Genomic DNA, 22,555 nt, shown 5'->3' with positions numbered 1-22,555 from the left:
GAACTTGTGGGTAGAGCACATAGGAGAGGGTGGTGAAATTCATTGACAGATGGGCTAGCATGACAATTTTAAAGGCTTAATTCTTATCAATCTTTAATGAATAAAAGACGGAAATGATAATCTATCCATTTAAGTTTAAACAAAAATACATGCTTGATTGAGTAGCTAAGTAAAATTGAGGCAATTCTTAGGCTATTAGGCCTTACAGTTCTCATCTAAACTCACAGGATTCTGAGGCCTGTACTTGTACCTCTTGGCAACAAACAAGTAAATACAGAAATTGATCAAGCTCAAAGCAGATAACAACCAATAAAAGAGATTCAAATGATTCCTGTTAATATTGTTGCCTGCCAACCAGCCTCCACTTCTAGTAATTCCCTTGGTTGCAGTGTTCACTATCTTAACCAACACAGTGCTAAAAAAATATCCAAGTGCCATGGAACTCCAGAGGAAGCAAGTAGAGATAGATTTAATCCCTTTTGGTGCCTGTGAGTAGAAAAATTCAAGAAGCCCCACGTAGGTGAACATGTCTGCAATCCCAAAAATGAGGTATTGAATTGATAGCCAGAAGGTACTAATGGGCAATGGCTGCATCACAGGGATTGCATCTAACATATTGTGGTCTCTAGCCACTTTCTTTCGTTTCCCTTCCATTATTGCTGCGGCTGCCATGGATATAGAAGAGAGGATTAGGCCAACCCCTATACGTTGAAGGTGAGTTATGCCGGTGGGATGGCCTGTCATCTTACGTGCGAATGGTACGAATATGCGATCATACAATGGGATTAAGATGATCATGAAAATAAATGGAATGATTGGTAATGAAGCTGGTGGAATGTCAAAAGACCTGGTGATGCTTGTGTCCATGGAGAGACCTTGTTGGATGGAGAAGGTTTGGAGTTGAGCTAGGCAAAGAGTCATAATAATGGTGCAACAGAAGACAGGTAGCATTCCAAAAATGGTTTTTGCATTTTCTACTTGGGTGACCCTGCAGAGTTTCCATGGATTTGGAGCTTCTGCTCTATCATCCTTCCCCGTTTGGATTATGGCTGCTTTGTCAAGGAATCTGAACACAAATAGACATTCACTTTTCAGATGATTAGATATGTTTCACCTTCTTTACTCAATTATCAAATATACTCGGTGGTGGAAAATTATAATTGACCTGAAAGTATCTGTGTGGGGTTGAAATTCTGCTTCTAAAGCAGCTTCCTTGTCGTTGTCAATCTCATAAAGTTCTGAAGAGTCTTCAGGAAGTTGAAGTTTTCGATTAAGGATGGCTGCAACATACACCTGCGAGAACAAAATAATCCAGGAAATATGTTCATATGTTTAAACTTGAGCTTCCTCAGAGCTCAAACTTGCAGTCTTGATCATTTGGGCACCCCTTGATGGCTAAGAACTAAGAAATATGAGCAAACCTGTATAATTTCAGCGATGGCACTAGATCCTTGGACAACTTGTACACGATAAATAGGCAATCCAGCAAAAAATAAGAGCATTGCCAGGAATATAGCAATAGCACTGATTCCAAATCCCCAGTCCCATCCTCTGTTGTCTTGAACCCACACGAAAAGTGTTAAGCTAACAGCAGCACCAATGCAAACTGCAAGCAAGAGAAAGTTGAAGAAGCTGGACATCTGCCTGGCCTCATTCGGGTCTTTTTCGTCGAATTGATCAGCGCCATGTGATGGCAGTGCAGCTTTGATCCCTGAACTTCCAAGAGCAAGCAAGTAAAGAGCTACAAACAGAAGCAAAGCATTGCTACCTTCAATTTTCTGGCAGTGAGAATCTTGTTCAAAGACATTACACTTGGGTGGTTTGAGCTTGGGGTGATGAGCTTGAATTGCTAGCAGAACTGTTCCCTGGATGATCAACACATTTTCTTGTAAGTTAATATCAGATTTTTTTTTTTTTGCTTTTTTCTTACTGTTGAATCTTTGATGATGATTTAATTAATAACATGATTACTATGAGCTCAAAGCATCCTGAAACTATGACAGCTTTCCATCTGCCAATGTAAGTGTCTGCAAGAAAAGCCACCAGAATAGAGAGGATGTAGCTAGCACCCATTAAGTTGGTTAGCTGATTGGCTGCATCTGCTAGTTCAAAGTGCATTACCCCATTGAAATATGTTATCAAATTCACTGCAAGTGCAACAGTTGCCATCTGTTCGAAACAAAATGTGCCTGCAAACCAAAAGAAACCAAATTATCAAAAAATTTATAATAATTCAATTTTAAGTGACTAATTTTTAAAGAAATTAAAACTTCTTATGCATACTTATTTATCTTTAAATCCTATTAAGTAATAAAAATCGCAATTAACAAAGCCTAGATACATGCCAAGTGTGAGCACAGAAGCCCTGGTTCCTCCATGCTTATACTTTGTAGCTTGTCTCCCCTTCCAATCTAACTTTCCATAAGGAAGCTCAAGTTTCTCCTGCATGCAAATAATTACAATAATAATAAAAAAAATGCAGATGAAGCAGAGATGCAAGAGACAGTACATCAAATAACCAAGTACCATGGCTAGCGACAAGAGTCCTTTCTCTGCCTGTTCTGGTTGCCTTCTGCAGAGTAGCAATGGAGACCAGATTGGTATATAACCTAGAAGTAGAACTATATGTATCAGTGTATATATGTATATATAGAAGGTTTTAAATTGAATATGTTACATAAACAGTGGCTCTTGACCCCTTCTTGAGAACTACAGTGCTACTTGTTTGACTGTGACTCCATGTTCTCTTTTGATTATTGCCGACTGATACAGCTCTAGATTTAAACTGTTAAAATGGCTGTAATGTGAAGAGAATTATGAATATAATCAACAGAAGTAAAGTTAAATTGAGCTTCTGCTTGATTACAGAGCTTTATGGAAAGAGCAAGAGAACAAGCACAATAAAAGTGGAGCATAGTCCAAAAGGGTGCCCTGTCTTTACATTCTTGGACAGGAGCATTTGCTTATTTATTCAGCCATTAATGGACATTTTAGCAACTAGTGTTTATACGCAAGGAAGATGATGCAAGGTAAAATGCATGGAATGATGGAAAGAGTCAATAGCTCCTTCTTCTTATTCAAATGTCATGTCAAAAGACAATTTTGGCACTAAGAAAATTCAACCTGCATATTCAAGCCTCAGCTGTTCTGTTGTAATGAACACTTCTAGTTGTTGTTGAGGAAAACTAAGATGGGATGCAGTCAGAACCCTTGATTTAGACGTGCAAAGGATTCACATTTAGGTGAGCTACCCTGCATTTAGATGGTTAATACATTAAAAAAAAGCTTATTCAGCACCTGTGCACTAATCAACAACCATCCAATCAAAGCAGACACTTGATCGGAAGCTTGAATTTTGGATATGTTTTTCATAAATTGCATTGTAACCTGTCCACTGACTTCTTTGAGCAGTGCAGGGAGTAACAGCATGTATGGTGAGATTTTTGAGAAACATAATGGAATTAGTATAACTGGTCGACTCAAATAATTTTTAAATTATTTTTTATTAGTTTAAAATAATTAATCCAAATTATTTAATAATTTTTAATAGCTAAATATAAATCTATCAATTTTCCTACAATGGGACATTACAATTAGAGTTTGAAAGCTTTGAAAGATCAATTCCTTTTTCCTTTCTCTCTCTCTTCTATATTGTGATGGTTGATTACGTGTGTGCCTAGATTTGTATGCTTGTTAAAACACAAACCAACCCCACTTTTGTCATTGTACTTAGCCCTGTGAATTGTTTAATTGGATTTTCTTGAGAATTGAGGGAACAGTTTTTCCTCTGGCTTATATGGCCGGCTCAAGTGATTATATGATAGCTGAAGTTGATTGTTTAGGACTGTTGCTTAGCAATGCAGACAAAAATGGGAACATCCAGACAAAGAAACTATTATTATTCTGATAACCAGAAAACAACCTTTTATAGAGGAAAGCTATATTCCTAGATTCTTAAAGTGTCCATGGGATTTAAAAGCCTTCCAAACCCTCCTGAAAGAGACAAATATACTTGTAATTTGGACAACAGTTTCCCATGGTCTGAAGTTAGCTACCGGTATAAAATTAGCTGGAGATGGAAACCATCATTCATGAGAAAGATCATGGACAAAATCGCTTTATATGGAAACTAAAATGAGTGTTCTTGCTGGACAACAAAACCTCATCTTCTAATAAAAAAATATATCAAAAAGAATCCAGAAATATTTGATGATGTGACTATCAGCTATTAGGGACAAAAACCAACAAACAAAAAGAACATAATGTACAGAGAAACAAAAGAACTACCATGCCTGTGCAAAGAATGCCTGACTATGCTTACATATAGAAAAAAGGGTAATCCTAAAAATGTAGAAACAATCGATCAATAATTCAATAAGGAATACTTCACACGCAAAACAATCCTCCCCTTGTCCACGCCAAGCTTAGCTCCAGTTACCAACCAATGACCTGGAATATCTTGTGGTCCCTTTGACATTTCGCTTACATCAACTATTTTTGCCAGTTTCCCAAGGTGGCTTGAACTATCTTCCTTCTTATCACTGGATGTTTTCTCATTTGAAATTGATGATGATGCCCCATTGGGTTGTTGTGCAGAAGGATTGGAGGGGCTATGGTCCCATACAGACCGCCTTATTGTACAACCTGGAACTTTTGAGAAGAGGAGTTTGAGGTGCAACACATTTTTGGCTCCAAAATCCCAAACACCAAGCTGAGCGCCAGTGACAATGTGAACACCAGAGAGATCTCCAATGGAAGTGTCAGTATACTCTATCGGTGCAGTGCTTACATGGGAAAAGTTCTTCCACTTGATAGGCTCAAACCAACGGCTGTCTTGCTCCTCAGGACCTTTCCACTTGGGTGCACCTATGGCTATGTGTGCATCCCAGTGTGGCTGAAGAATTTTGGGAAGAGACACAAGATGTTGCAAATGGATGGAGAGTCTGTTTTGCTTAATGCCTTCTAGGCTAAGCCGGAGACCAGTAACTGGCTTACGGCCAACAGTTACCTGCAATACCATACATGTTTATGTGTTAGGTTTATGACCCCACCGAGAGTTGATGTGATGCTATGTTTGTTCTGGCAGGTTCTAGCAAAAAGAATTTATGGAATCTTTAAACAAGAAATTTCCACTTGATGGTGAGGAAATTGAGGTACACTGAGGAATTATTTATGAAAAAAGTATTCTCAGTATACATGTTTTTCTCACTTTATTTCAAATCCTGAAACTGTACTGGATAATGTGATTCCTCTAATGCTGCTTACCAAGCACTGGCATGAGAGGTAACCACTACAATAGTTTAAGCTTTCAATTAAGGCTTCTTACCTCTGATTACCATCAATTATGACTATTCTTCATTGTTACATGTAGTTTCATAGGACATACAAGTTGTAATCATTATTTTTAAAATCTGCTTTCATATGTAAGTTATTCACAAAGATTTCCTTTTGGTGATCATTTTTCGTTTGAATACACAAGTTACTGTTAGTAACTTATAAATTTAAGTACCTTTTATATGAAAGCAACACTTCCCAGGAATGAGAATCTTAAGGCGAGAAGAACAAAAACTGCATTCCGTTTTGCTGCATTTCATTGTTTTCAATTCATCATGCACCATCTCTTCATTTCTCTTTCAATTTTTTACATTTTCATCATTTATTTCCTTTCTATCAGCATCTATCAAGGTTTTACAACTATGAAAAAATTACCTGATCTGGGCTGATATAGAGCTTGGGGCCCATCAAGCTGAACTGAAGGGATTGGCAAACAGGCTCCTTTCTTTGAAGGTTGTTATGTTCTGGGGCCCAAACCCGAGGAATTTGGAAATCCAAGAAATATTGCAGATCCTCTATAGGTGGCTTGTCTGGTAAAAAAAAAAATGATAATCCAATACCACTATTGTTAACTTTAAAATGAAAATAAATTGTACAAGACTCCATCTATAATGTTATAATAAACCATATATAGGTGAAATAATTCAAATGTTCCATCAAGTCTTATTGAAACTCTCCTCACATATCACTTGACTAAGAGATTCTCACAACCCCACTAGAGGCAGCCAAGGGCATGAAGTACTTGAATCTGACTTCATAAGAAATTACAGGAAATCTCAAGAAAGTAAACAAAATTTTGCAAAACCAATTTCATCCCTATCACTTGTTTGTAAGAAAAATAAGCATCTTACATCCAGAATACTGCTTAAAAACTGCATCACATTTTTAATGAACCTTGAGTGAAACAATAAATTGCAAATTAAATCAAATTCACAAGTAGAGAGAGAGAGAGAGAGAGAACTAAAATTTTAAATAAGAACTTACACTCCAAGTATAAGTCAATTGCCCGGGCTAAATGCTTTAAGCCAGGCATTCCTTCAAGCAGAGAAATAATTGGTGTAAATGTCATATTAATCACATCTGGTGCCAACTGCACAGTCTCTGCCCACTTGGCATGACTCTGCTCGAGATCATCACCTCCTCTCCTTCTAAAAATGACTGTTACATCCTACAACAATGAATTTAATTTTTACTGATTTCTCACACTTCTGAGCAGAAATTATTGATTTAAAGGAAATAGGAAGCAAGTGAAAGCAAAAACATTCATGGAAACCAAGAAGGCAAGGAAAAATGCAATGCCATGATAATAACCTTGTCCTTGTATTTTAAGGGGCCAGCACTTGCTTGGCTTTTTGAGTCCTGAAACCTCTGATCTGCGATGTCATTTATATAGCTCTCAATATCTGATGCTAACAAAGAAGAAGACTGGTGCTGCCTGATGTAAACAACATCTCTTCCACCAATTGTTGCAGATGTGACAATATGTGTACCATAGCTTTCAATGAAGCTGACAGGGGGACAAAGATACAAATAGCATTGTTAATCAGAAAGCTGACACTGTCAAACTTTTCAAGTTTCTTGAGGAATTTTATCAGAAAAGTTCCTTGAAATGCACACGGACATAGCTCATTTGCATACTGTAAACAGGAATCAAGAACTCAATTTATTTAAGTACAGCGAAAACCACGTATACAACCTATCCAATTGTAATTCTGTTTAAAATTTACAAGGAGTAGAAGCCGTCATAATTTGCAACTTTAAAGCAGGACCTTTTCACTATTACAAATTTGGACAGATACATCTTGAAGCTTCTTGATTTCTTATTCAAATGAATTAAATAATTACTATCAGAAGAAAATATAAATGGCACCAAATTACAACCATGCATTATAAAATTTTTTACTCGATACCATGCTTACCTTGCCAAGGATGCAGGATCCCAGGAGTATGGAACAGCCCGCTTGATGTCCTCGCATAAAACTAAATTCACTTTTGCTAATTGGACCTTATATAGAGGAATGAAATGGCCAACCATTGCAAGGGATTTTGTTGCCGCTGCATCAACTTGCCAATTACCAGTGAAATTGAACATGCCGTTAAAGCTTCCAAGTGGAATATGTCCTGATATACCTGATGCCTCATTGAACCTTCCTGCCATCTGAAATTTCAAATAATAAGCTTCTGCTAACACTAAAATCAACGTAAAACTGATTTAACTATAAGCAGCAGAAAACTATAAATCTTTGATGCAAATAGAAGAAAGTAAATGTTTCTTAAATATGAGAATTTAACACATAAAAAGGAACATTGCTATTTGATCTAGGAAATGAGAGAAATTTATCAATAGATAAGTAGGCACAGAAGTCCAACATCTACAACTAAGTTGATTCTTGCCTCGCTTTGGTTAGACAATGTAATTACAATGATTAATATATGTTGCCATCTATTTCTGATTTTAAATTTGAACTTCTTCAATCCTCAATACAACAAAACATTACTCCCAAAGTCAAAATGTCAGCGTGGGAATGGATTAGTTTAATCCTACTAAAGTAGTAATAGAAACAAACAGTAGCCCACAAGAGGATGATAAAGCAAGAACCTTGTGACTCTCCTGATGTTGGACCATTATTTCACAACAAAAAGGAGACAAAAATTTGAAGCTGAAGCACCTCTACCAATTTCTACAAAAGATTAATTCAAAATGTCTTTCAAAACTTATTGCATATCTGGAAAAGATAACTTATAAGTGTTGTTGTTACCCACAAATTGTCAGGTATTTGCTACCAGAAATTCCAACAGGTAGTAAAATGCCAAAAGATTAAATCCAGAATCAGTGGAAAGTGATGATGCTAAAGAAACAGAAAATAGAAACATTGTAACACTCTAAAGAATCACCTTGAATTGACTTAATGCCTAATCTATCTTTCTGGACAAATAAATCCATATCCATTTATTGTCCTCAATCAAAGCCTCCTTAAGATCTTATGGTTTCATGTAACAAAAATGCACCTATAGAATTATTGGCATCATATGCTTTGGTTCTGTTTCAACAGGAAACCTAATTCATACAAATAACAATAAACTCTGGGAGGCTCACAAACTTAGCCTAGCAGTTTAGCATTACAAAATGTAGTCAGCTATTCAATAGAGGCTCCACAATAGACAAATGGCAACATTAAACACATTTAGCAATTATTTTCTTCTCAAAGTCAGTTGAAAAAAAAAAAACTAAATTGAACACTTTAAATTATAGAGATTTAATGGCATCCAAAGAAACTGAAGACACTGCTACCTCGGTTCCTTATAATAGGACCATCCATGTTAAAATGGTAAAAGTTCAATTTGCCAACTGCTCTAAAAATTTAATCCATCAATATGCATATAACGCTATGCTATTGAAGTTCAGCTTAGTCGGAAGCCAAAAAGGACAAGAAAAATAAATAAGAAGTTCAATATAACTTTTTTTTCATTAATTCCCTATCGGCCTTCGTTTGCCGCATCGAAATTGCCTACTGGCAAAATATATAAAAGCTTAATGCTGCAGTTTTGTAAAATCCCCATAATTAACACAAGTAGAATCCATAAACAATTCTTATTGGACTTCAAGAACATCCCAAACAAACAATTTGGGAATGAATCTTCAAAGCACAACCTAACATTTCCTGAGCATAATTATACTTGCGACTGTTAACAAAGAGAAGAAACAGCAAAAGAGTAGCAAAAGAAACCCAATACACCAAAAAAAAAATTGAAATCAAACCTATCCATCAGATTAAGAAAGAATAAATTACCTCATGGAAGCTGCAAACAGGAATTCTTTTAATACTCCTATGTCCTCTAGAGCAATCAATATCAACAGAAACATTGGGCAGCGAAACCCCATCAGAGAAATCTAGATCCGAAGTATGCTCCTCATCAATATGCACCAACCTGGACCCAGGAGCTCCCTTACAGTACAAAAGCCGTATATCAGATGTAACATCAAACCCACGACCCAAAGCCTGGATTGAGTTAGAGAGAGTAGTGGTCAAAGCATCAGAGCTGAAGCTCATCTTCCTCCTCTTTCTTTCTCGAACAAACAAACCTGGAGGGTTTTATCTCATTCCCTCGATTTGTTTCCACTAAGTTAAAGAAAAAGAATAAGAAACAAGACACTTGTGGATTATTCCTAACTGGGTGATGCTTGATTTGGGCGTTAATTGATTAAATGGTTATTGGGTAGGGCAAAATTTGGACATTGAAGTTGGTGAGGTTTTGTTCTTCTTGTTGATATTGTTGGAGAGGTGATGGTGTTCTTGTTCTTGTAGTTTGACTCTAATAATGTCCAAAAAACGCGTTGCTTCTTTTGTATGTAATGTTTGTGTAAGAAAGAGAAAAAGAGAGGATTCTAAGTTGACTGGTCATCCTTCCAAATTCATCCATCCTTTTTCTTTTTCTTGCTACTTTCTCTACCGCTTTTATAAATTTTATTCTGTTTTTTACACTAATTACTTTTGACTTTTGCATTGTTTTCTTTCTTTCAACTCCCAATTGGTTATATTTCTAATTTTTCCCCCCCTAAATTTCTTCTTTCTTTCTTTTTTGCATGCCAACTTTTACCAATAATTTCATGGAATATTGTTTAATTACATAATTGTATAACCTTATCAATATGCTTGGCCCTCCTAGGTTTCAACCACCCTTATGGATAGGTTAGACCCGATTACGAATGGATTATAAATAATTTATATGTGATATAAATATATTCTTAAAATTCAAGTATATACCAGAAGGGGTTTTTTTAAAAAAAATAAATTTTAGGCATAAGAATATGTAATATTTATACCTATTATTATTTGGAGAGCTCTGGACACTTTCGTAGCAGTGTCAAGGAAAGAAGAGGGATCCCATGCTGGATGATGCACATTTGTAGGGGAATTCAAAGCCAGTGGAGAAAAGATCCAAAGGCAATTGAGCTGTGCTACTTATAAATTCAACTCCCATGTCCATCTGCCGACCACCCCTTTCTTTACTTTGTCTGAAATGGACATGGGTATGGCTATGTTCCTTGGGGGCCTCCAAGCTGTATAGGCAGAGCCTAATCTGATCAAATTGGAACATGACAGAGCCTGCAGGCCCATCAAATGCCAGAGACTCTTGGGCAGAATTATAACCTCATTAAGGATGATATTGGGTTGTGAAATCTCACCCAAGTGGACGCGACATAGAGGCGACTTAAAAGGTCCATGCCTTTGACTCAACTGCGTGGAGAATCACCAACCTTGAAGCAAAATGATACAGTATTTTCACAATAAAAATTGTAAAATCTGGTGGGAAATTAGTAGGGGTGTAAATGAACCAAACCGTTCGTGAGCTATTCGAGATTCGATTCGATAAAAGCTCGACCGAGCTCGACTCCATTTCTAAACGAGCCAAGCTCGAACTTAATTTTTAGGCTCGTTTGTTAAACGAGCCAAACTTGAGCTTCATAGTATTCGGCTCGTTAAGGCTCGTGAACTCGGCTCGTTTCTGAGTTCATGAGCAGGCTCGCGAATAGGCTCGTGAACAGTCTCGTTAAACAAACTGAAATTATTATCATAAGAGAAATAAACTCAAACCCTGCATATACTTTAATGAGCCAAATCTAAATTTTTTAAAATTCAGCTCTATATAATTTAATTACACTCTTAAATTTGCATATATTTGGATCATTGAGATTTAAAAACTCATCTTTATAAGTTTACATACTAATTTGTAAATATACTTATTTAACTAAAATTATTTTAGTTTTAAACTTATTAGTTTTAAACTAAAATTCATTATACATGTAAATAAATTAAATTACTCGTGAAGCTCGATTAAAGTTCGACTCGTCTAAGCTCGTTTGCTAAATGAGTCCAGCTTGAACTTCTTAATACTCGACTCGAGTTCGATATGAGTAAAGTTCGAATTCGGCTCGAGCTCGAAAAAATTTTAACGAACCAAGTTTGAGCTCTTCAAAGCTCGGTTCGGTTCCATTCGTTTACAGCCCTAGAAATTGGGAATGATGATGCAAAGCAGCACTATAAATGTGTACAAGTGGAAGACTCTGCTGCCCCTTTTTGTTTATGGCTATCTTATCTAGGTAATTGCACCATTCATTATTCAATTTTGGGTCATTAGCTGATTGGCAGCGGCAGTTCAGGTTAAGGGCATTGACTTGCAGATGAAGTATTCGTCTTAAGTCCTCTGTATCATTGGTGAAGCTTTAGTGTCATTCATTATGATTTGTTTTTATTTATTGGTGAAGTGGTATAACCATTAAGATTAGACCGTTAATGGATGACAAATAATTTAATATAAAGTTGAACTTATATTATCCACATGTAGTAAGTTTAAACTTAACCTTTTTCAATTAATTTTCTTTTCACATTTTCTAATTACTGCTTTTTTTTTCCCATCTCAAAAATTTCCATTGAGCACAGAGATCTTGCAGACAGCTGGTTCAATGGCTCAATTCCACCAGCACTCTGTTCCCTTCCTTCTCTCCAAGTTCTGTAAGTCTCATATTATTCACCAGAAACAAATTTCATAGTAATATTTTTTTTCCCAATGTTTTTTAACAATAATTTATTAATTTCCTTTCTGATTGCTTTATAGGTTCCTTTACAACAATTTGCTATCAGGAGGAATTCCACCACAACTTGGGAATCTTACAAGCCTAGTAGAACGGTATCTTTTTCTTTTCTTTTCTTTTTTTACCACCATATTTATATATATGAAATAATGAATCATAACTATATATAAATATATAGAAAAGCTTGACTATGATGTAATAAAAATTCATCTGGTTTTTCTTGTAGGGATTTGTCTGACAACCAGCTCTCAGGTGTTCTCCCCAAAGAGTTAGGACACCTTAGAAACCTTGAACGCTTGTAAGTGTTTTTCAAGATGATCATGAACAAAAATAACAGGAGATTGAAGGTTGACATTGTGATTGTGTTAATTTGGAGTTTGTTGCTTTTAGGGTTTTGATTAACAAAGAGTTCACTGGTGAATTGCCTCAAAGCTTAGCACGTTTAAAAAAGATGGTCAACCTGTAAGTTTACAAATATTATTATTTCTTTTTCTTTTTTCCCTAGAGAGAATTATTTCTCCGCCAAATTCTAATTACTTGAAACTGAACTTGTGCAGATTCATTTTCGGAAATAACTTCTCTGGCAGGATACCAGAATACATTGCTAAGTGGGAGAATCTCAAGTATCTGTAAGAAACCAAAACTCTATCTTTCTAAACAACATAAAGCTCTCATTGTTGTGCTAAGCTTAGTCTCCATGATGATTTTCAGGGGACTGATAGGAAACAGTTTTGAAGGGCCTTTTCCTGATGCACTCTCATCTTTAAACCTTTCTGAGCTGTAATATTCTTACCAGCTGCCTCCCTTTTTTTCTTGCATAACAATGTCCACATCTTAGGTTTTGTGATTCTGGTTTGGTCCAGGCATGTTTCTGACTTAACAGGAAGCAATGAAGGAAGAGGTTTTCTATTCCCAAATATATCAGGAATGACTTCTTTGGAATGGATGTGAGTGTTGTGATGTTCATTTCCTATATCCATTGTTGTGAAGCTCAGACAATGGCTTTTATCCTATGTATTGATTTTCTTGCTTCAGGACATTGAGGAACTGTTCACTGACTGGTCCAATCCCTACATTTGTTAGTCAAATGAAATCCCTATATTACATGTAAGATCAGTTCTCACAGTACTTGAACTCGTTCATTTCTAAATGCATATTTTTATATCTATATTTTAACACTTTTATTTATTATATATATTAATTTTAATCATAATTTAATAAATATTTAAATTTTTAAAAAATATTATTTAAATATTCAGATGTTGGATTAAAATTAAAATATTTAATAAAAAAATATTAAAATATGTGTATAATAACTATTCTTATTTTTACCCTTTATTTCCATCCTTAATTATAGAGAAAAAAAAAGAATATCATTTGTATTTCTTGGATAAATTATTATTAAAATATATGAGAAATATAATTTTTTTTTAGAATAAAAAGTGAAATAACTATTTTACCTCATTGTTTTTCTTATGACCAAGTACACATAAATAATTTCAACTTAACTAATATATTTTCTCTTATATTTTTCTTCATTTCACCAAAAAATTTTGAATTAATAAAAACCTTTGAAAGAAAATTTTTTTTTTTCCATCCACTTCGTTCCTTCTCTTTATTTAATATCTAAATGAAAAAAATTGGAGAAAGATGCGTTTTCTCATTCCCTTAACTGTCTTTTTCTTTTGTTGGTCGAACTCGCTGCTTTGTGCAATTAGTAATGAAATTATTGCATTGGTCAAAATCGAAAATAGAGATTAAAACTGCTGAAACGACATCGCTTTAATGTAGTCTAAAACGGAAAAATAGCCCAATTGAGCTCGCTTTCACCCTAGGCATGGCGGAGGCGTATGGTCGGTGCCGCCCGTGGTGGCGGAAGATGTGGTGTTTGAGATGAAGGAACAGTGAGCGTTTTGAAGGCTAATGGACTGGATAATGTAGATATGATGTGATGTGACTGAGGGTGATTGGAAGTGGCGGCCAAGGCGAAGTGCCGGTGGCGGATGATGGTGGAACTTTTCATTCTAGGCGAGGCAGCAATAATTTTATAATCCATGAAGAGACCTAAAATTCGTCTACATCACATTTAGATTGGAGAAGAGTTCTTTTTCCCCCACAACTAGTTTAGAAGCCTGGTTAGACTAATCAGTTTATATACTATCTTTCTGTGTGTTTGTGTTCAGGTATCTTAAAGGAAACAAGCTTAATGGATCAGTCCCCAGATGGCTTGCTGGTTCAAAAGCATTATACGCGTATGTGTTCGTATTTATACTTTTCTCTTTGTAGCTACTGGTTCTTAACGGGGAGTGCTGTATGCCATTGCATCACTGCTGCTTCATTGTTTCTACAGTTTCTTTCAAATGGTTTACGAGTACTATTATGTTTTTTTTATATATATTTTTCATATTCATATAAAAATAAAAATAAGAAAATTTTAGCCGCTATTTATTCTTTAATCGTGTAATTGTTTGATTTTTAACCCCTAATTTACTAATATTAACAAGAAAATCAATTGATGTGACAACATGAGTAGCTTTAATGTTTTAATGTCAGAATTCAATCACACTACAATATAAGCACATTTTGGTAAAAAGCTTATACTTGGGATCAGAATGGTCAATAGAATTTCTTATCTAGAAAACTTTTTATTTTCAATATTATTCTAATAATTAATCTATAGAAATTTGATTATTATACTAAGTTTGAATTGAGAAAGGAAGTGTAAAGAGAAAAATAAATTATAAATCAAAAATAGGAGGAAAACAAACTCTTCTTCTTATGTTTGGATATTAAGAAGAAAATAAAGGGTGAAAAAGTTATTCTATAAATAGTAAAATTATCTGAGTGTATATGAATAAACTCCTAAAACGATATGTAACAAAAAACGGAGGGAGTAATACACACAAATATTGCAACCAAGAAGAAAGAGACACAAGCTGTCGGTTCAGACCTCATACAAAATTACAAATTCAACTTGCTACTTTGAGTAAATATACTAGTTTATAACAATTGACGAGAAGAGAATTATATTACAGCAAGATAAATTCAACTAGTACCTGAACAATATGAAATTCTGAAACCATCTTGGTTATTGATCCTACCACTGGCATGAAAGTGGTGAAGTTTCACTTAACTTAAAATTTGTGGACTCCGGATTAATGGGGTAGAGATCATGACCAGATATGGTGGAAGATCCAACCCCTGTATTATCTGATGAAAAAGTTAGTGCCTGGCTTGTGCTTGAACCGTCGTGTGAAATCTGCTGGTGATGGTTCTTGAGGGGTTTAAATCGCATGCCATCAGCATAAATGCTAGGATCTGATACCACTTCCTCGATGCTTTTTTGTCCTTCAAGCATACTCAGAGCAGCTGACATTGTAGGCCTTATCGTTGGTGATGCATTGGTGCATAAAAGAGCCACTTTAAGCATCCTTTCAGCCTCTTCCACGTTGAATTCAAACCCCAACCTTGGGTCCACTATCTCCATTAGATTTCCTCTCTGATGCAAAATGAAGGCCTGCAGCAGATGAAACCAAAATACAAAAAGGTGATTAACATTGGAAGTCAGAATATCTAACCAAACCTAAAATTCCAAGTTTATGCATAGAGAACTGAAATGCATCCGAAATCTGTGATGGCAAAATACATTATTGTGAAAGTTTACCCAATCAAGAAGACAAACAGCATCATTTTTCGGCCTGTAACTGGTATTGCACCTTCCACTGACAATTTCCAGAGCAACAACCCCAAAGCTATAAACATCTGCCTTTTCTGTTAGATAACCCCAGAGTGCATATTCTGGAGCCATATATCCTCTACAATCAAAGAATATAACAGATTAATGTCTTCATAATACATGACCTTTTTTTAGGATAAGGAATATTAAAAAAAAAATGATGCCCATGTAACTGACATAGTTCCTGCAATTCTGGTGCTAACGTGAGTATTATCCTCCTCAAAGAGCTTTGCTAGTCCAAAATCCGATATCTTGGCATTCAGATCTCTATCAAGCAGGACATTTGTTGCTTTGATGTCTCTATGGATGATCCTCAGTGGTGATTCTTCATGGAGAAATGCTAGACCTCTGGCTATTCCTACACAAATCTTCTGTCTTGTTGCCCAGTCCAACATCAGAGAACTTGTTTCTGAATCTGTAATTAATCCATAAAAGAGGCTTCTTAACAACAATCATCTAATGTTAGATTATAGCCATAACATAGAAACTCTACTTTTCTTGAAAAGTTATCAATGCCCACTATGTTTACCAAAGAGTGCATGTGCCAGGCTATTGTTTTCCATATACTCGTATACCAGCAGTAACTGATTTCCTTCAACACAACATCCATAAAGCTTTACAAGATTTGGGTGCCTTAAACCAGATATCATTCCTATTTCAGTCACAAATTCACGGTTTCCTTGCCTGGATTTGGAAGATAGTTGCTTCACAGCTATAATGGTGCCATCTAATAATTCACCCTACATTGGAATTATTCTATGCATTAAATTGTTAGGAAATAATGCATCCATATGCTAATGTTTCAGGAAATTAGTCAGTCCTGCATGCTTGGTTAGGAGAAAATTTGGGATATTTATGAAAGTATTAGCTGTGTTACCTTGTATACAGACCCAAAACCACCTTCTCCAATCTTGTTTGCAGAATCAAAATTGTTAGTGGCAGCTCTTAGTTGTCTCAAAGTGAAGGAACCAGTTTGCAGATCCAGCCCTTTAAGATCTGCCAAAATAAAAGTCCGTTTAGAAGAATTTCCTTCCGAGGAGATATACATATTACATGACTGAAATAACAGAGCACTATCGTTTGCTATGCTTAATTTGCATGCAACTGCTTGACTCGAGTGCATATTGATCAAGAAAACTAACTACAGGAATGGTTGATTGACCGTACCTTGTTCTCTTACGCATTTATGCTTATTCAAACAAACAAAATTCATACCAAAGAAAGCAAGCATGCTGTTGAACTACAGAACTAATCCCTTATCATTTCAGCTGTCCGAATCACATTTCGGATAATGAAGTATCATAAACATATTGTCCACTCTATGTGGTTCTGGAGTTGCTTGCGCAGTTGTATTTTTAGGTCCCGCATCGTTCAATTAGGGACAGGAATTGAGGAATCCATTTATTGATATTAAATTGAAAGGGAATTGAATTGTGTGAAAGCACCAAAATAGTCTGTCTCTGGACATATTCTGGCAACAGTAATGAAATCAAATATGAAAAATTCCATAGTGAGTGAAGCAGTTCCATACCTTTTTCCCTTAATATCCTGCCTCCTAAACAACCTTTCCACCAAAGAATGCCTACAATAATGAAAATGAGGAGCAATGGAAAAACAACGGCTCCAGCCACAATGAACTTCTTCCAGTCAATAGGAGGCTTAAAATCTGTGGAAAATGGGGAAACAAACAGCAGCATTTTCAGATTGCAGTTTATGATCTACATGCACACAGCAAAAAAATTTCTAGTAATAACTTAGTAGAAGTATTTGCCAATATAATTCATGTGCATTAACAACATAAAATTTCTAATATGACATTGATAGGTCCAACTTACCAGCTTCCACGTCAATGGCAGATATGAGAGGACCAAATATTCCTCTATGTGGGGCAGCAGTTGTTCCTTTCCCAACCCATTGAAAGAGTATCTCTAAAGTTCCATCCTTAACAACTGCCTTAAATGGTGTAATTAGTACTTTATCTACCCCTGGTGCTTTCTTCTTGATCTCAAAATCTTTCAACACGAGTTCACCCTAAAAGATGCAGATTAAATAAAAACCTTCTTATGTTACAAGTACACAGCATGTAATATGAACCTGACTACCTGGATATAAACATCAAATATCCGTCTTCCCAGACTTTGGAAGGATCTGTTATCCCTGATTACTATCTCCGCGAAGTGAAGCTTCACAGTATAATTCCCTTTTGCTAAACAACGTGCATAGTATGTGAGAGAGAGGGGAGACAGACGTGCACTTGTGTACAATTCGGAGTTGTTCATACTCAGTACGGACACATTTTTTGCTATGAACTGGTCTAGTGCATTATTTGTATCCCTAAAACGTCCAGTGCTACTAAGTACCCAATTGTCTTTCGAGGTGACATATAGTGCTTCACCTCCATTTTTTTCATCTGCTTCATAGCGGAACTTCCCAATGGTGATTTCTCTTCCACCACAGTTTATATGCAATGAATAATGATCTAATAGAAAATTAGAAATATTAATGATGTTAACAGAATATAATTCAGTAAGACCAATCATAACAGAACAGACATGGACAAAATTTGCTGCCTCAGGTGTTGTTTTGTTTTGTTTATCATTAACAGAAACAATGGGGTTTAGGTTTCTTTTCCAGTCAAATGAGTTTCACTCCCTTGTTTTTAGTTCTATTGTATATTTTGAATACCAAAAGGGAAGGCATAAAAAATCAGTGCATCTCATCCAATTAGATGCAAATGTATGACAACCTTTTGAACAACCATAGTTACCCAAGCACTCCAGTGACTCCACAGCCTTTCTGGTAAGGTGATACATAAAAGAAGAATCAACTCACATTAACAAAAGGAAAGAAAGATAAAAATTACTTTTAGGAAAAGAAAGGAAGGAAGAATAAAAGGAGGAAATGAGTTCCTATTAATTTAATACAGTAGAAGCTCACAAGTCCTTCCCTCGAGAGGTGCTTTTGAACAAATTCCTAATGGACCAAGAAAGAAGTCAATTCCCAGAATTCAAAAATGGAACTGACGATATCCAATCACAGAAAAATACATGTACAGAAAATCTTACAGATTATCTCGACAAGCCCTTGGGTCAGGAGTTCCGGAAAAGTTATTGTAAGAAACATCCGTTGGACTGGAAAGAGACATTGCATTGGCTTATGGCTCAGAGAAAAAGTGCATTTTCGAATATTTTGGACAAAATGTGATATATAATTGAATGTAAAGTTGGCTGAAGTTGCTATAGGAAATTATTTCAAAATACTAAAATAAAAGGTCAACAATATTTATTGCAATTCCGATGTGGGATATAAGAAAACCAGGATACCTTTTTCTGTTCATGATCCAGTCTGGAATGGGTCCATTTAGCAAGTTGTTCGCCATACAGCTGATCAATCATGATGTTAGTTTATTGAATGCATCCAGAGATTTGCAAAAATGATACATAGTGGAATGAAGGAAATCTGAAGTTTTGACTATTGAGGATAGAGTAATAACTCAGAAGCATTATGTGAAGAAGAATCAATTATACAATGGAAATTATAAGGCTCTTTACATATATACTAGCTAGCCACTTTCATGAATTTAGAATGCTTACACTGCCAGATATTCATTGTTTGTTGGAATTGGAAGATTGCCGGTCAATCTATTGAAACTGAGATCTCTGCAAGACAATAATTTTCATTAAACCATTTTTTTTAAAAAAAAGTTGCAGGTATTATCACTGATAAAATAGTCTATAAGGAACATAAAATAGTTTATCTTGAAATAGTTGGTGACATGTCTCAGAAATGGATACAGAGGAATTCAAGAAACAAGTTTTCAGGGAACAGTTCAATTACAGAATGAAAAGAGTTCCCATTTGGACGATATAGTCAGGGAAAGGTCCAGATAAATTGCAGTTCCTCAATGTCCTGAAATTTAAATTATCTTCATGTCAGCTCAAATACTACAGTGCAAAACTATTCTGATTTTAAAGCATCAAAGTAAGAATGCCTCACAAATATTGAATTTTTGTCATGTTTTGTAAATTTGGAAAATCAGAACCTTCCCCAAGTATGTCACTGATCCTCCTACACGGTATACAAGTAGACAAATATCCAAGATGTGCAATCAGACTAAGAGAAACACAAGTATATTATGCAAATAAAGAAGTACAAAGTGCAAACTCAAAGGGCACAACTCACAGATCAATTAAATTAGTCAAGGCAGAAATGCTAGAGGGTATAGGCCCTTCAAGACCACTACCTTGGATCTCTCTGTTAACAACACAATTTGCAAATGTTTTAGATTCCTCCAGAAAAATAATGTTGAGTATATTTAAATTTTATGACAAGGAAAAGGCACTTACAGCCTCTTAAGTCCTTTCCAATTCTGAATTAAACTGGGTATTTTTCCACTGAAATTGTTACCACTAATCCTACTGCGCATGACCAAATACAAAAACGAGACTAAAATTAAAAAAAAAAGGCCTGAAGATATTGGCTCTTCAAAAGATTAAATATAATATCAAATGTTTAAAGGACTTACAAATCTGTTAAATTGGTGATCATAGTGAGATTCTGAGGTAAAGATCCAGAGAGGTTGTTGGCACTAAGAATGCTATTTTTAACAAAGAGAAGCAAATAACAAGCTAATGTCATGTTATTTTTATAATTAAATACAAAGTTTGTAACACAGGGTCTGAAGGACTAACAGAGACTCCAAATCAACCAAGTTTCCAAGCTCAGCAGGAACAGGTCCATAAAACATATTGTTCTCTAGGTTCCTGAACAAATATTTTCCATCAAGATACAACTAAACCATATTAAGAAGGTTGAAATGATTGTAGATTGAAACTAAAAGAGAGAATTACTATCAGGACTCTGTATTTTTCAAAAACTCACTAGTCCATTCCTATTTAAAAATCAATCCATTAAAAAGTCCCTTTATTTTGTAAAATCAAACTCTTTAAATTTTGTCAAAAAATTCGTTAATTAATTTATTTTAGCCTTAGTTAGAGAAACAAATAATATGAATATTAAAAATTACAGAAGACTAAATAATACATATAATTAAAATTATAAGGATTAAACAATATAAATAATTCAAAATATCTAACCATTTTTTTACCAGAACAAAAGAGTTGGATTTTACAAAATAATTTTGAATTAGGACGAATAGTTAATTTCATAAAAACTCAAAGACTTACGGTAATTTACCCAAAATAAAAAGATAAGGAAAGAGAGAGAAAAGAGACAGAGCAAGCATACAAGTATTTGAGCGAGGTCATTCCTCCCATGTAACTTGGAATCTGACCTGTTAAGCGGTTCACTGAGATGGACCTGCAGTATGTACATTATTCATTAGAAGAGAATAGAATATCTATTGGTTATCTCCATTTTGAAAATTGGAAGAGCAAGAATTTCTTACAGAATTTCCAGTTTTGTGGAAACCCACTCTCGTGGTATATTGCCACTAAGATAGTTGCGAGTTAGATCACTGAAAGTCAGATAAAAGATCTTTCACTTGAATCAGAGGTTATAGTCCTATTTCAAGCGTTGAAAGAAAATGGATATATGATGTAATATCTTACAGTTCCTTAAAGAAAGGCAGCTTCGCAATTGATGGTGGAAGCACACCATCAAGATCTTGCCCTTTGAGAATTCTGTATTTCAAAAATAATAGGATTCATCAAATCAAAAAAATTCTAGACAGCTACTACCATTCATTACCAAAATACATTGCATTAAAGAGGAAATTCATCAAACAGGAAGCAAGCTTGAAAGCAGGTGAAGGAAGTGTACATGCGAACAACATGGCATACACCATCCAGGCCTGTGCAATTACAGAGGATAGTATTGTTGTACTGTGGCATGCTTTCGGATTTTGGTGTCTCCCAGCTTGATTCACGACTGCAAGGGTCTACACTGAAATTCCAATCTCTTTTTCCCAGTTGTGTCGCAATTTCGCGTAGAGCTTCCACTGCACACACACGTCATAACTGTGATCAACTTTTAAATTTTTTTTGGGTTGGGCCCCTTGGTCTGAAATTCCTTTAGCAACTCGGATTACAAAAAGAACCACACACCTTCAACAAGAAAAGAAATGCAGCATTTAGTTTACCTTCAGCTTGAGGAAGATACGCAGCTTGTACTTCAACTCTGCTCATTTGCAACATAAACATAAGCAAGATAGAGCTGATCATTAAGATTCCACCAACTCTAGCCTCCTTCTTCTTCTTCTTCTTTTGGATCCACTTCCTTTGTGAGCCTGTTTAAGAACGGAAAAAGAAAAGGTGGAAGCTTTTTTGGTGTATTTAATCTCTGAGACTAAGATAATGGGAAACTGTTTTACTGGTTTAAGTTACAAGCATGCAAAAATATGCATGAGACTGCTCCTTTTTCTATAGAAACTCTATGTCTAAGAGCACATAGAACATAACATATTACCTTGATCTGGACCCAAGGGTGATGGAGCAAAGCAACCCACCATGGCTAGGAATAGAAATACAAACTGTTCCTTGCGTGACGATGGTACTTCATTTGGAGGATTAATTAATCGTCCATTCTCCGGTTGGATAGTAGTGGAAGAAAACCAATCCAGAGAATAGGTATATATCATTTTCATTTTCATTTTCAATTTCAATGACTTAATGCGTTTTATTTATTAATCAATGCGTTTAATTGACAACTTTAATTTTTGAAAAAGAAAATAGACATCATCCTAAAATTTTAAGAGTAAAATTAATATTTCTACCTTTCAATATTTGATTAAATTGATTGCAAATATATCCTCAAAAATCAAAAAAATAGATATATAAGAGTTTTTTTATAAAAAAGAAAAAGAAAAATTATTCTGTAAAATAATTGATTGCAGCTTAAACAAGTGCCTGAATTAAAGAAGGATAACATGT

General features: G+C 35.2%; 4 protein-coding genes across 5 annotated transcripts; 1 reads left to right on the top strand and 3 right to left on the bottom strand.

Annotated features, from left to right (window-relative positions):
* Positions 1–66: 66 nt before the first annotated feature.
* On the bottom strand, positions 67–3,181 carry LOC110605625 (protein NRT1/ PTR FAMILY 4.5). 2 transcript variants are annotated; one of them, XM_043952500.1, is made up of 7 exons: positions 3,124–3,181; positions 2,527–2,609; positions 2,346–2,442; positions 1,972–2,189; positions 1,422–1,865; positions 1,166–1,293; positions 67–1,066 (listed from the first exon to the last, which is right to left on the bottom strand). In XM_043952500.1, exons 2-7 carry the CDS (start codon positions 2,527–2,529, stop codon positions 196–198), a joined length of 1,761 nt encoding a protein of 586 aa, XP_043808435.1. In that variant the 5' UTR covers positions 2,530–2,609; positions 3,124–3,181; the 3' UTR covers positions 67–195. The 2 variants fall into 2 exon arrangements, with proteins under 2 accessions (XP_043808435.1, XP_021599949.1); XM_021744257.2 differs by lacking the exons at positions 2,527–2,609; positions 3,124–3,181 and having other exon boundaries at positions 68–1,066; positions 2,346–2,448.
* A 923-nt stretch (positions 3,182–4,104) lies between these two features.
* On the bottom strand, positions 4,105–9,706 carry LOC110605260 (MACPF domain-containing protein CAD1). Its single transcript, XM_021743692.2, has 6 exons — positions 9,126–9,706; positions 7,254–7,492; positions 6,646–6,841; positions 6,319–6,502; positions 5,710–5,864; positions 4,105–5,008 (listed from the first exon to the last, which is right to left on the bottom strand). The coding sequence occupies exons 1-6, from the start codon at positions 9,384–9,386 to the stop codon at positions 4,364–4,366; spliced, it is 1,680 nt and encodes a 559-aa protein (XP_021599384.1). The 5' UTR covers positions 9,387–9,706; the 3' UTR covers positions 4,105–4,363.
* A 1,520-nt stretch (positions 9,707–11,226) lies between these two features.
* LOC110605678 (probable LRR receptor-like serine/threonine-protein kinase At1g53430) lies at positions 11,227–14,674 on the top strand. The gene is made up of 10 exons (XM_021744324.2): positions 11,227–11,437; positions 11,778–11,849; positions 11,953–12,024; positions 12,156–12,227; positions 12,320–12,391; positions 12,487–12,558; positions 12,641–12,709; positions 12,793–12,876; positions 12,965–13,036; positions 14,113–14,674. The coding sequence occupies exons 1-10, from the start codon at positions 11,382–11,384 to the stop codon at positions 14,213–14,215; spliced, it is 744 nt and encodes a 247-aa protein (XP_021600016.2). The 5' UTR covers positions 11,227–11,381; the 3' UTR covers positions 14,216–14,674.
* Positions 14,675–14,735: 61 nt separating this feature from the next.
* LOC110605178 (probable LRR receptor-like serine/threonine-protein kinase At1g07650) lies at positions 14,736–22,246 on the bottom strand. The gene is made up of 25 exons (XM_021743545.2): positions 22,092–22,246; positions 21,766–21,912; positions 21,447–21,624; positions 21,236–21,307; positions 21,073–21,141; positions 20,913–20,984; positions 20,357–20,428; positions 20,191–20,262; positions 20,012–20,083; positions 19,848–19,919; positions 19,662–19,733; positions 19,503–19,574; positions 19,259–19,324; positions 18,989–19,048; positions 18,731–18,796; positions 18,603–18,638; positions 18,412–18,461; positions 17,768–18,144; positions 17,501–17,696; positions 17,197–17,331; positions 16,543–16,661; positions 16,195–16,405; positions 15,843–16,080; positions 15,594–15,744; positions 14,736–15,446 (listed from the first exon to the last, which is right to left on the bottom strand). Exons 1-25 carry the CDS (start codon positions 22,132–22,134, stop codon positions 15,027–15,029), a joined length of 3,138 nt encoding a protein of 1,045 aa, XP_021599237.1. The 5' UTR covers positions 22,135–22,246; the 3' UTR covers positions 14,736–15,026.
* Between the last annotated feature and the right edge of the window lie 309 nt (positions 22,247–22,555).

This window comes from Manihot esculenta, chromosome 17 (genome assembly GCF_001659605.2).
Source record: "Manihot esculenta cultivar AM560-2 chromosome 17, M.esculenta_v8, whole genome shotgun sequence".
NCBI lineage: Eukaryota > Viridiplantae > Streptophyta > Magnoliopsida > Malpighiales > Euphorbiaceae > Manihot > Manihot esculenta.
This window is presented reverse-complemented; position numbering and strand designations above follow the sequence as displayed.

What these genes read in the sequence shown, in the direction of transcription:
- LOC110605625 (XM_021744257.2), bottom strand. Translation starts at nt 2,448, where the DNA reads ATGCAGGAGAAACTTGAGCTTCCTTATGGAAAGTTAGATTGGAAGGGG. An exon ending in GGCTTCTGTGCTCACACTTG is followed by an intron (nt 2,190 to 2,345) that starts GCATGTATCTAG and finishes TTTGGTTTGCAG; the next exon opens with GCACATTTTGTTTCGAACAG. An exon ending in CCATCGCTGAAATTATACAG is followed by an intron (nt 1,294 to 1,421) that starts GTTTGCTCATAT and finishes TTGTTCTCGCAG; the next exon opens with GTGTATGTTGCAGCCATCCT.
- LOC110605260 (XM_021743692.2), bottom strand. Translation starts at nt 9,386, where the DNA reads ATGAGCTTCAGCTCTGATGCTTTGACCACTACTCTCTCTAACTCAATC. An exon ending in GATCCTGCATCCTTGGCAAG is followed by an intron (nt 6,842 to 7,253) that starts GTAAGCATGGTA and finishes TCCCCCTGTCAG; the next exon opens with CTTCATTGAAAGCTATGGTA. An exon ending in TCTATATCAGCCCAGATCAG is followed by an intron (nt 5,009 to 5,709) that starts GTAATTTTTTCA and finishes ATGGTATTGCAG; the next exon opens with GTAACTGTTGGCCGTAAGCC.
- LOC110605678 (XM_021744324.2), top strand. Translation starts at nt 11,382, where the DNA reads ATGTGTACAAGTGGAAGACTCTGCTGCCCCTTTTTGTTTATGGCTATC. An exon ending in CTTCCTTCTCTCCAAGTTCT is followed by an intron (nt 11,850 to 11,952) that starts GTAAGTCTCATA and finishes ATTGCTTTATAG; the next exon opens with GTTCCTTTACAACAATTTGC. An exon ending in TGGGAGAATCTCAAGTATCT is followed by an intron (nt 12,559 to 12,640) that starts GTAAGAAACCAA and finishes GATGATTTTCAG; the next exon opens with GGGACTGATAGGAAACAGTT.
- LOC110605178 (XM_021743545.2), bottom strand. Translation starts at nt 22,134, where the DNA reads ATGGTGGGTTGCTTTGCTCCATCACCCTTGGGTCCAGATCAAG. An exon ending in ATGGGAACTCTTTTCATTCT is followed by an intron (nt 19,325 to 19,502) that starts GTAATTGAACTG and finishes ATTGTCTTGCAG; the next exon opens with AGATCTCAGTTTCAATAGAT. An exon ending in CTGTTTGTCTTCTTGATTGG is followed by an intron (nt 15,447 to 15,593) that starts GTAAACTTTCAC and finishes CATCTGCTGCAG; the next exon opens with GCCTTCATTTTGCATCAGAG.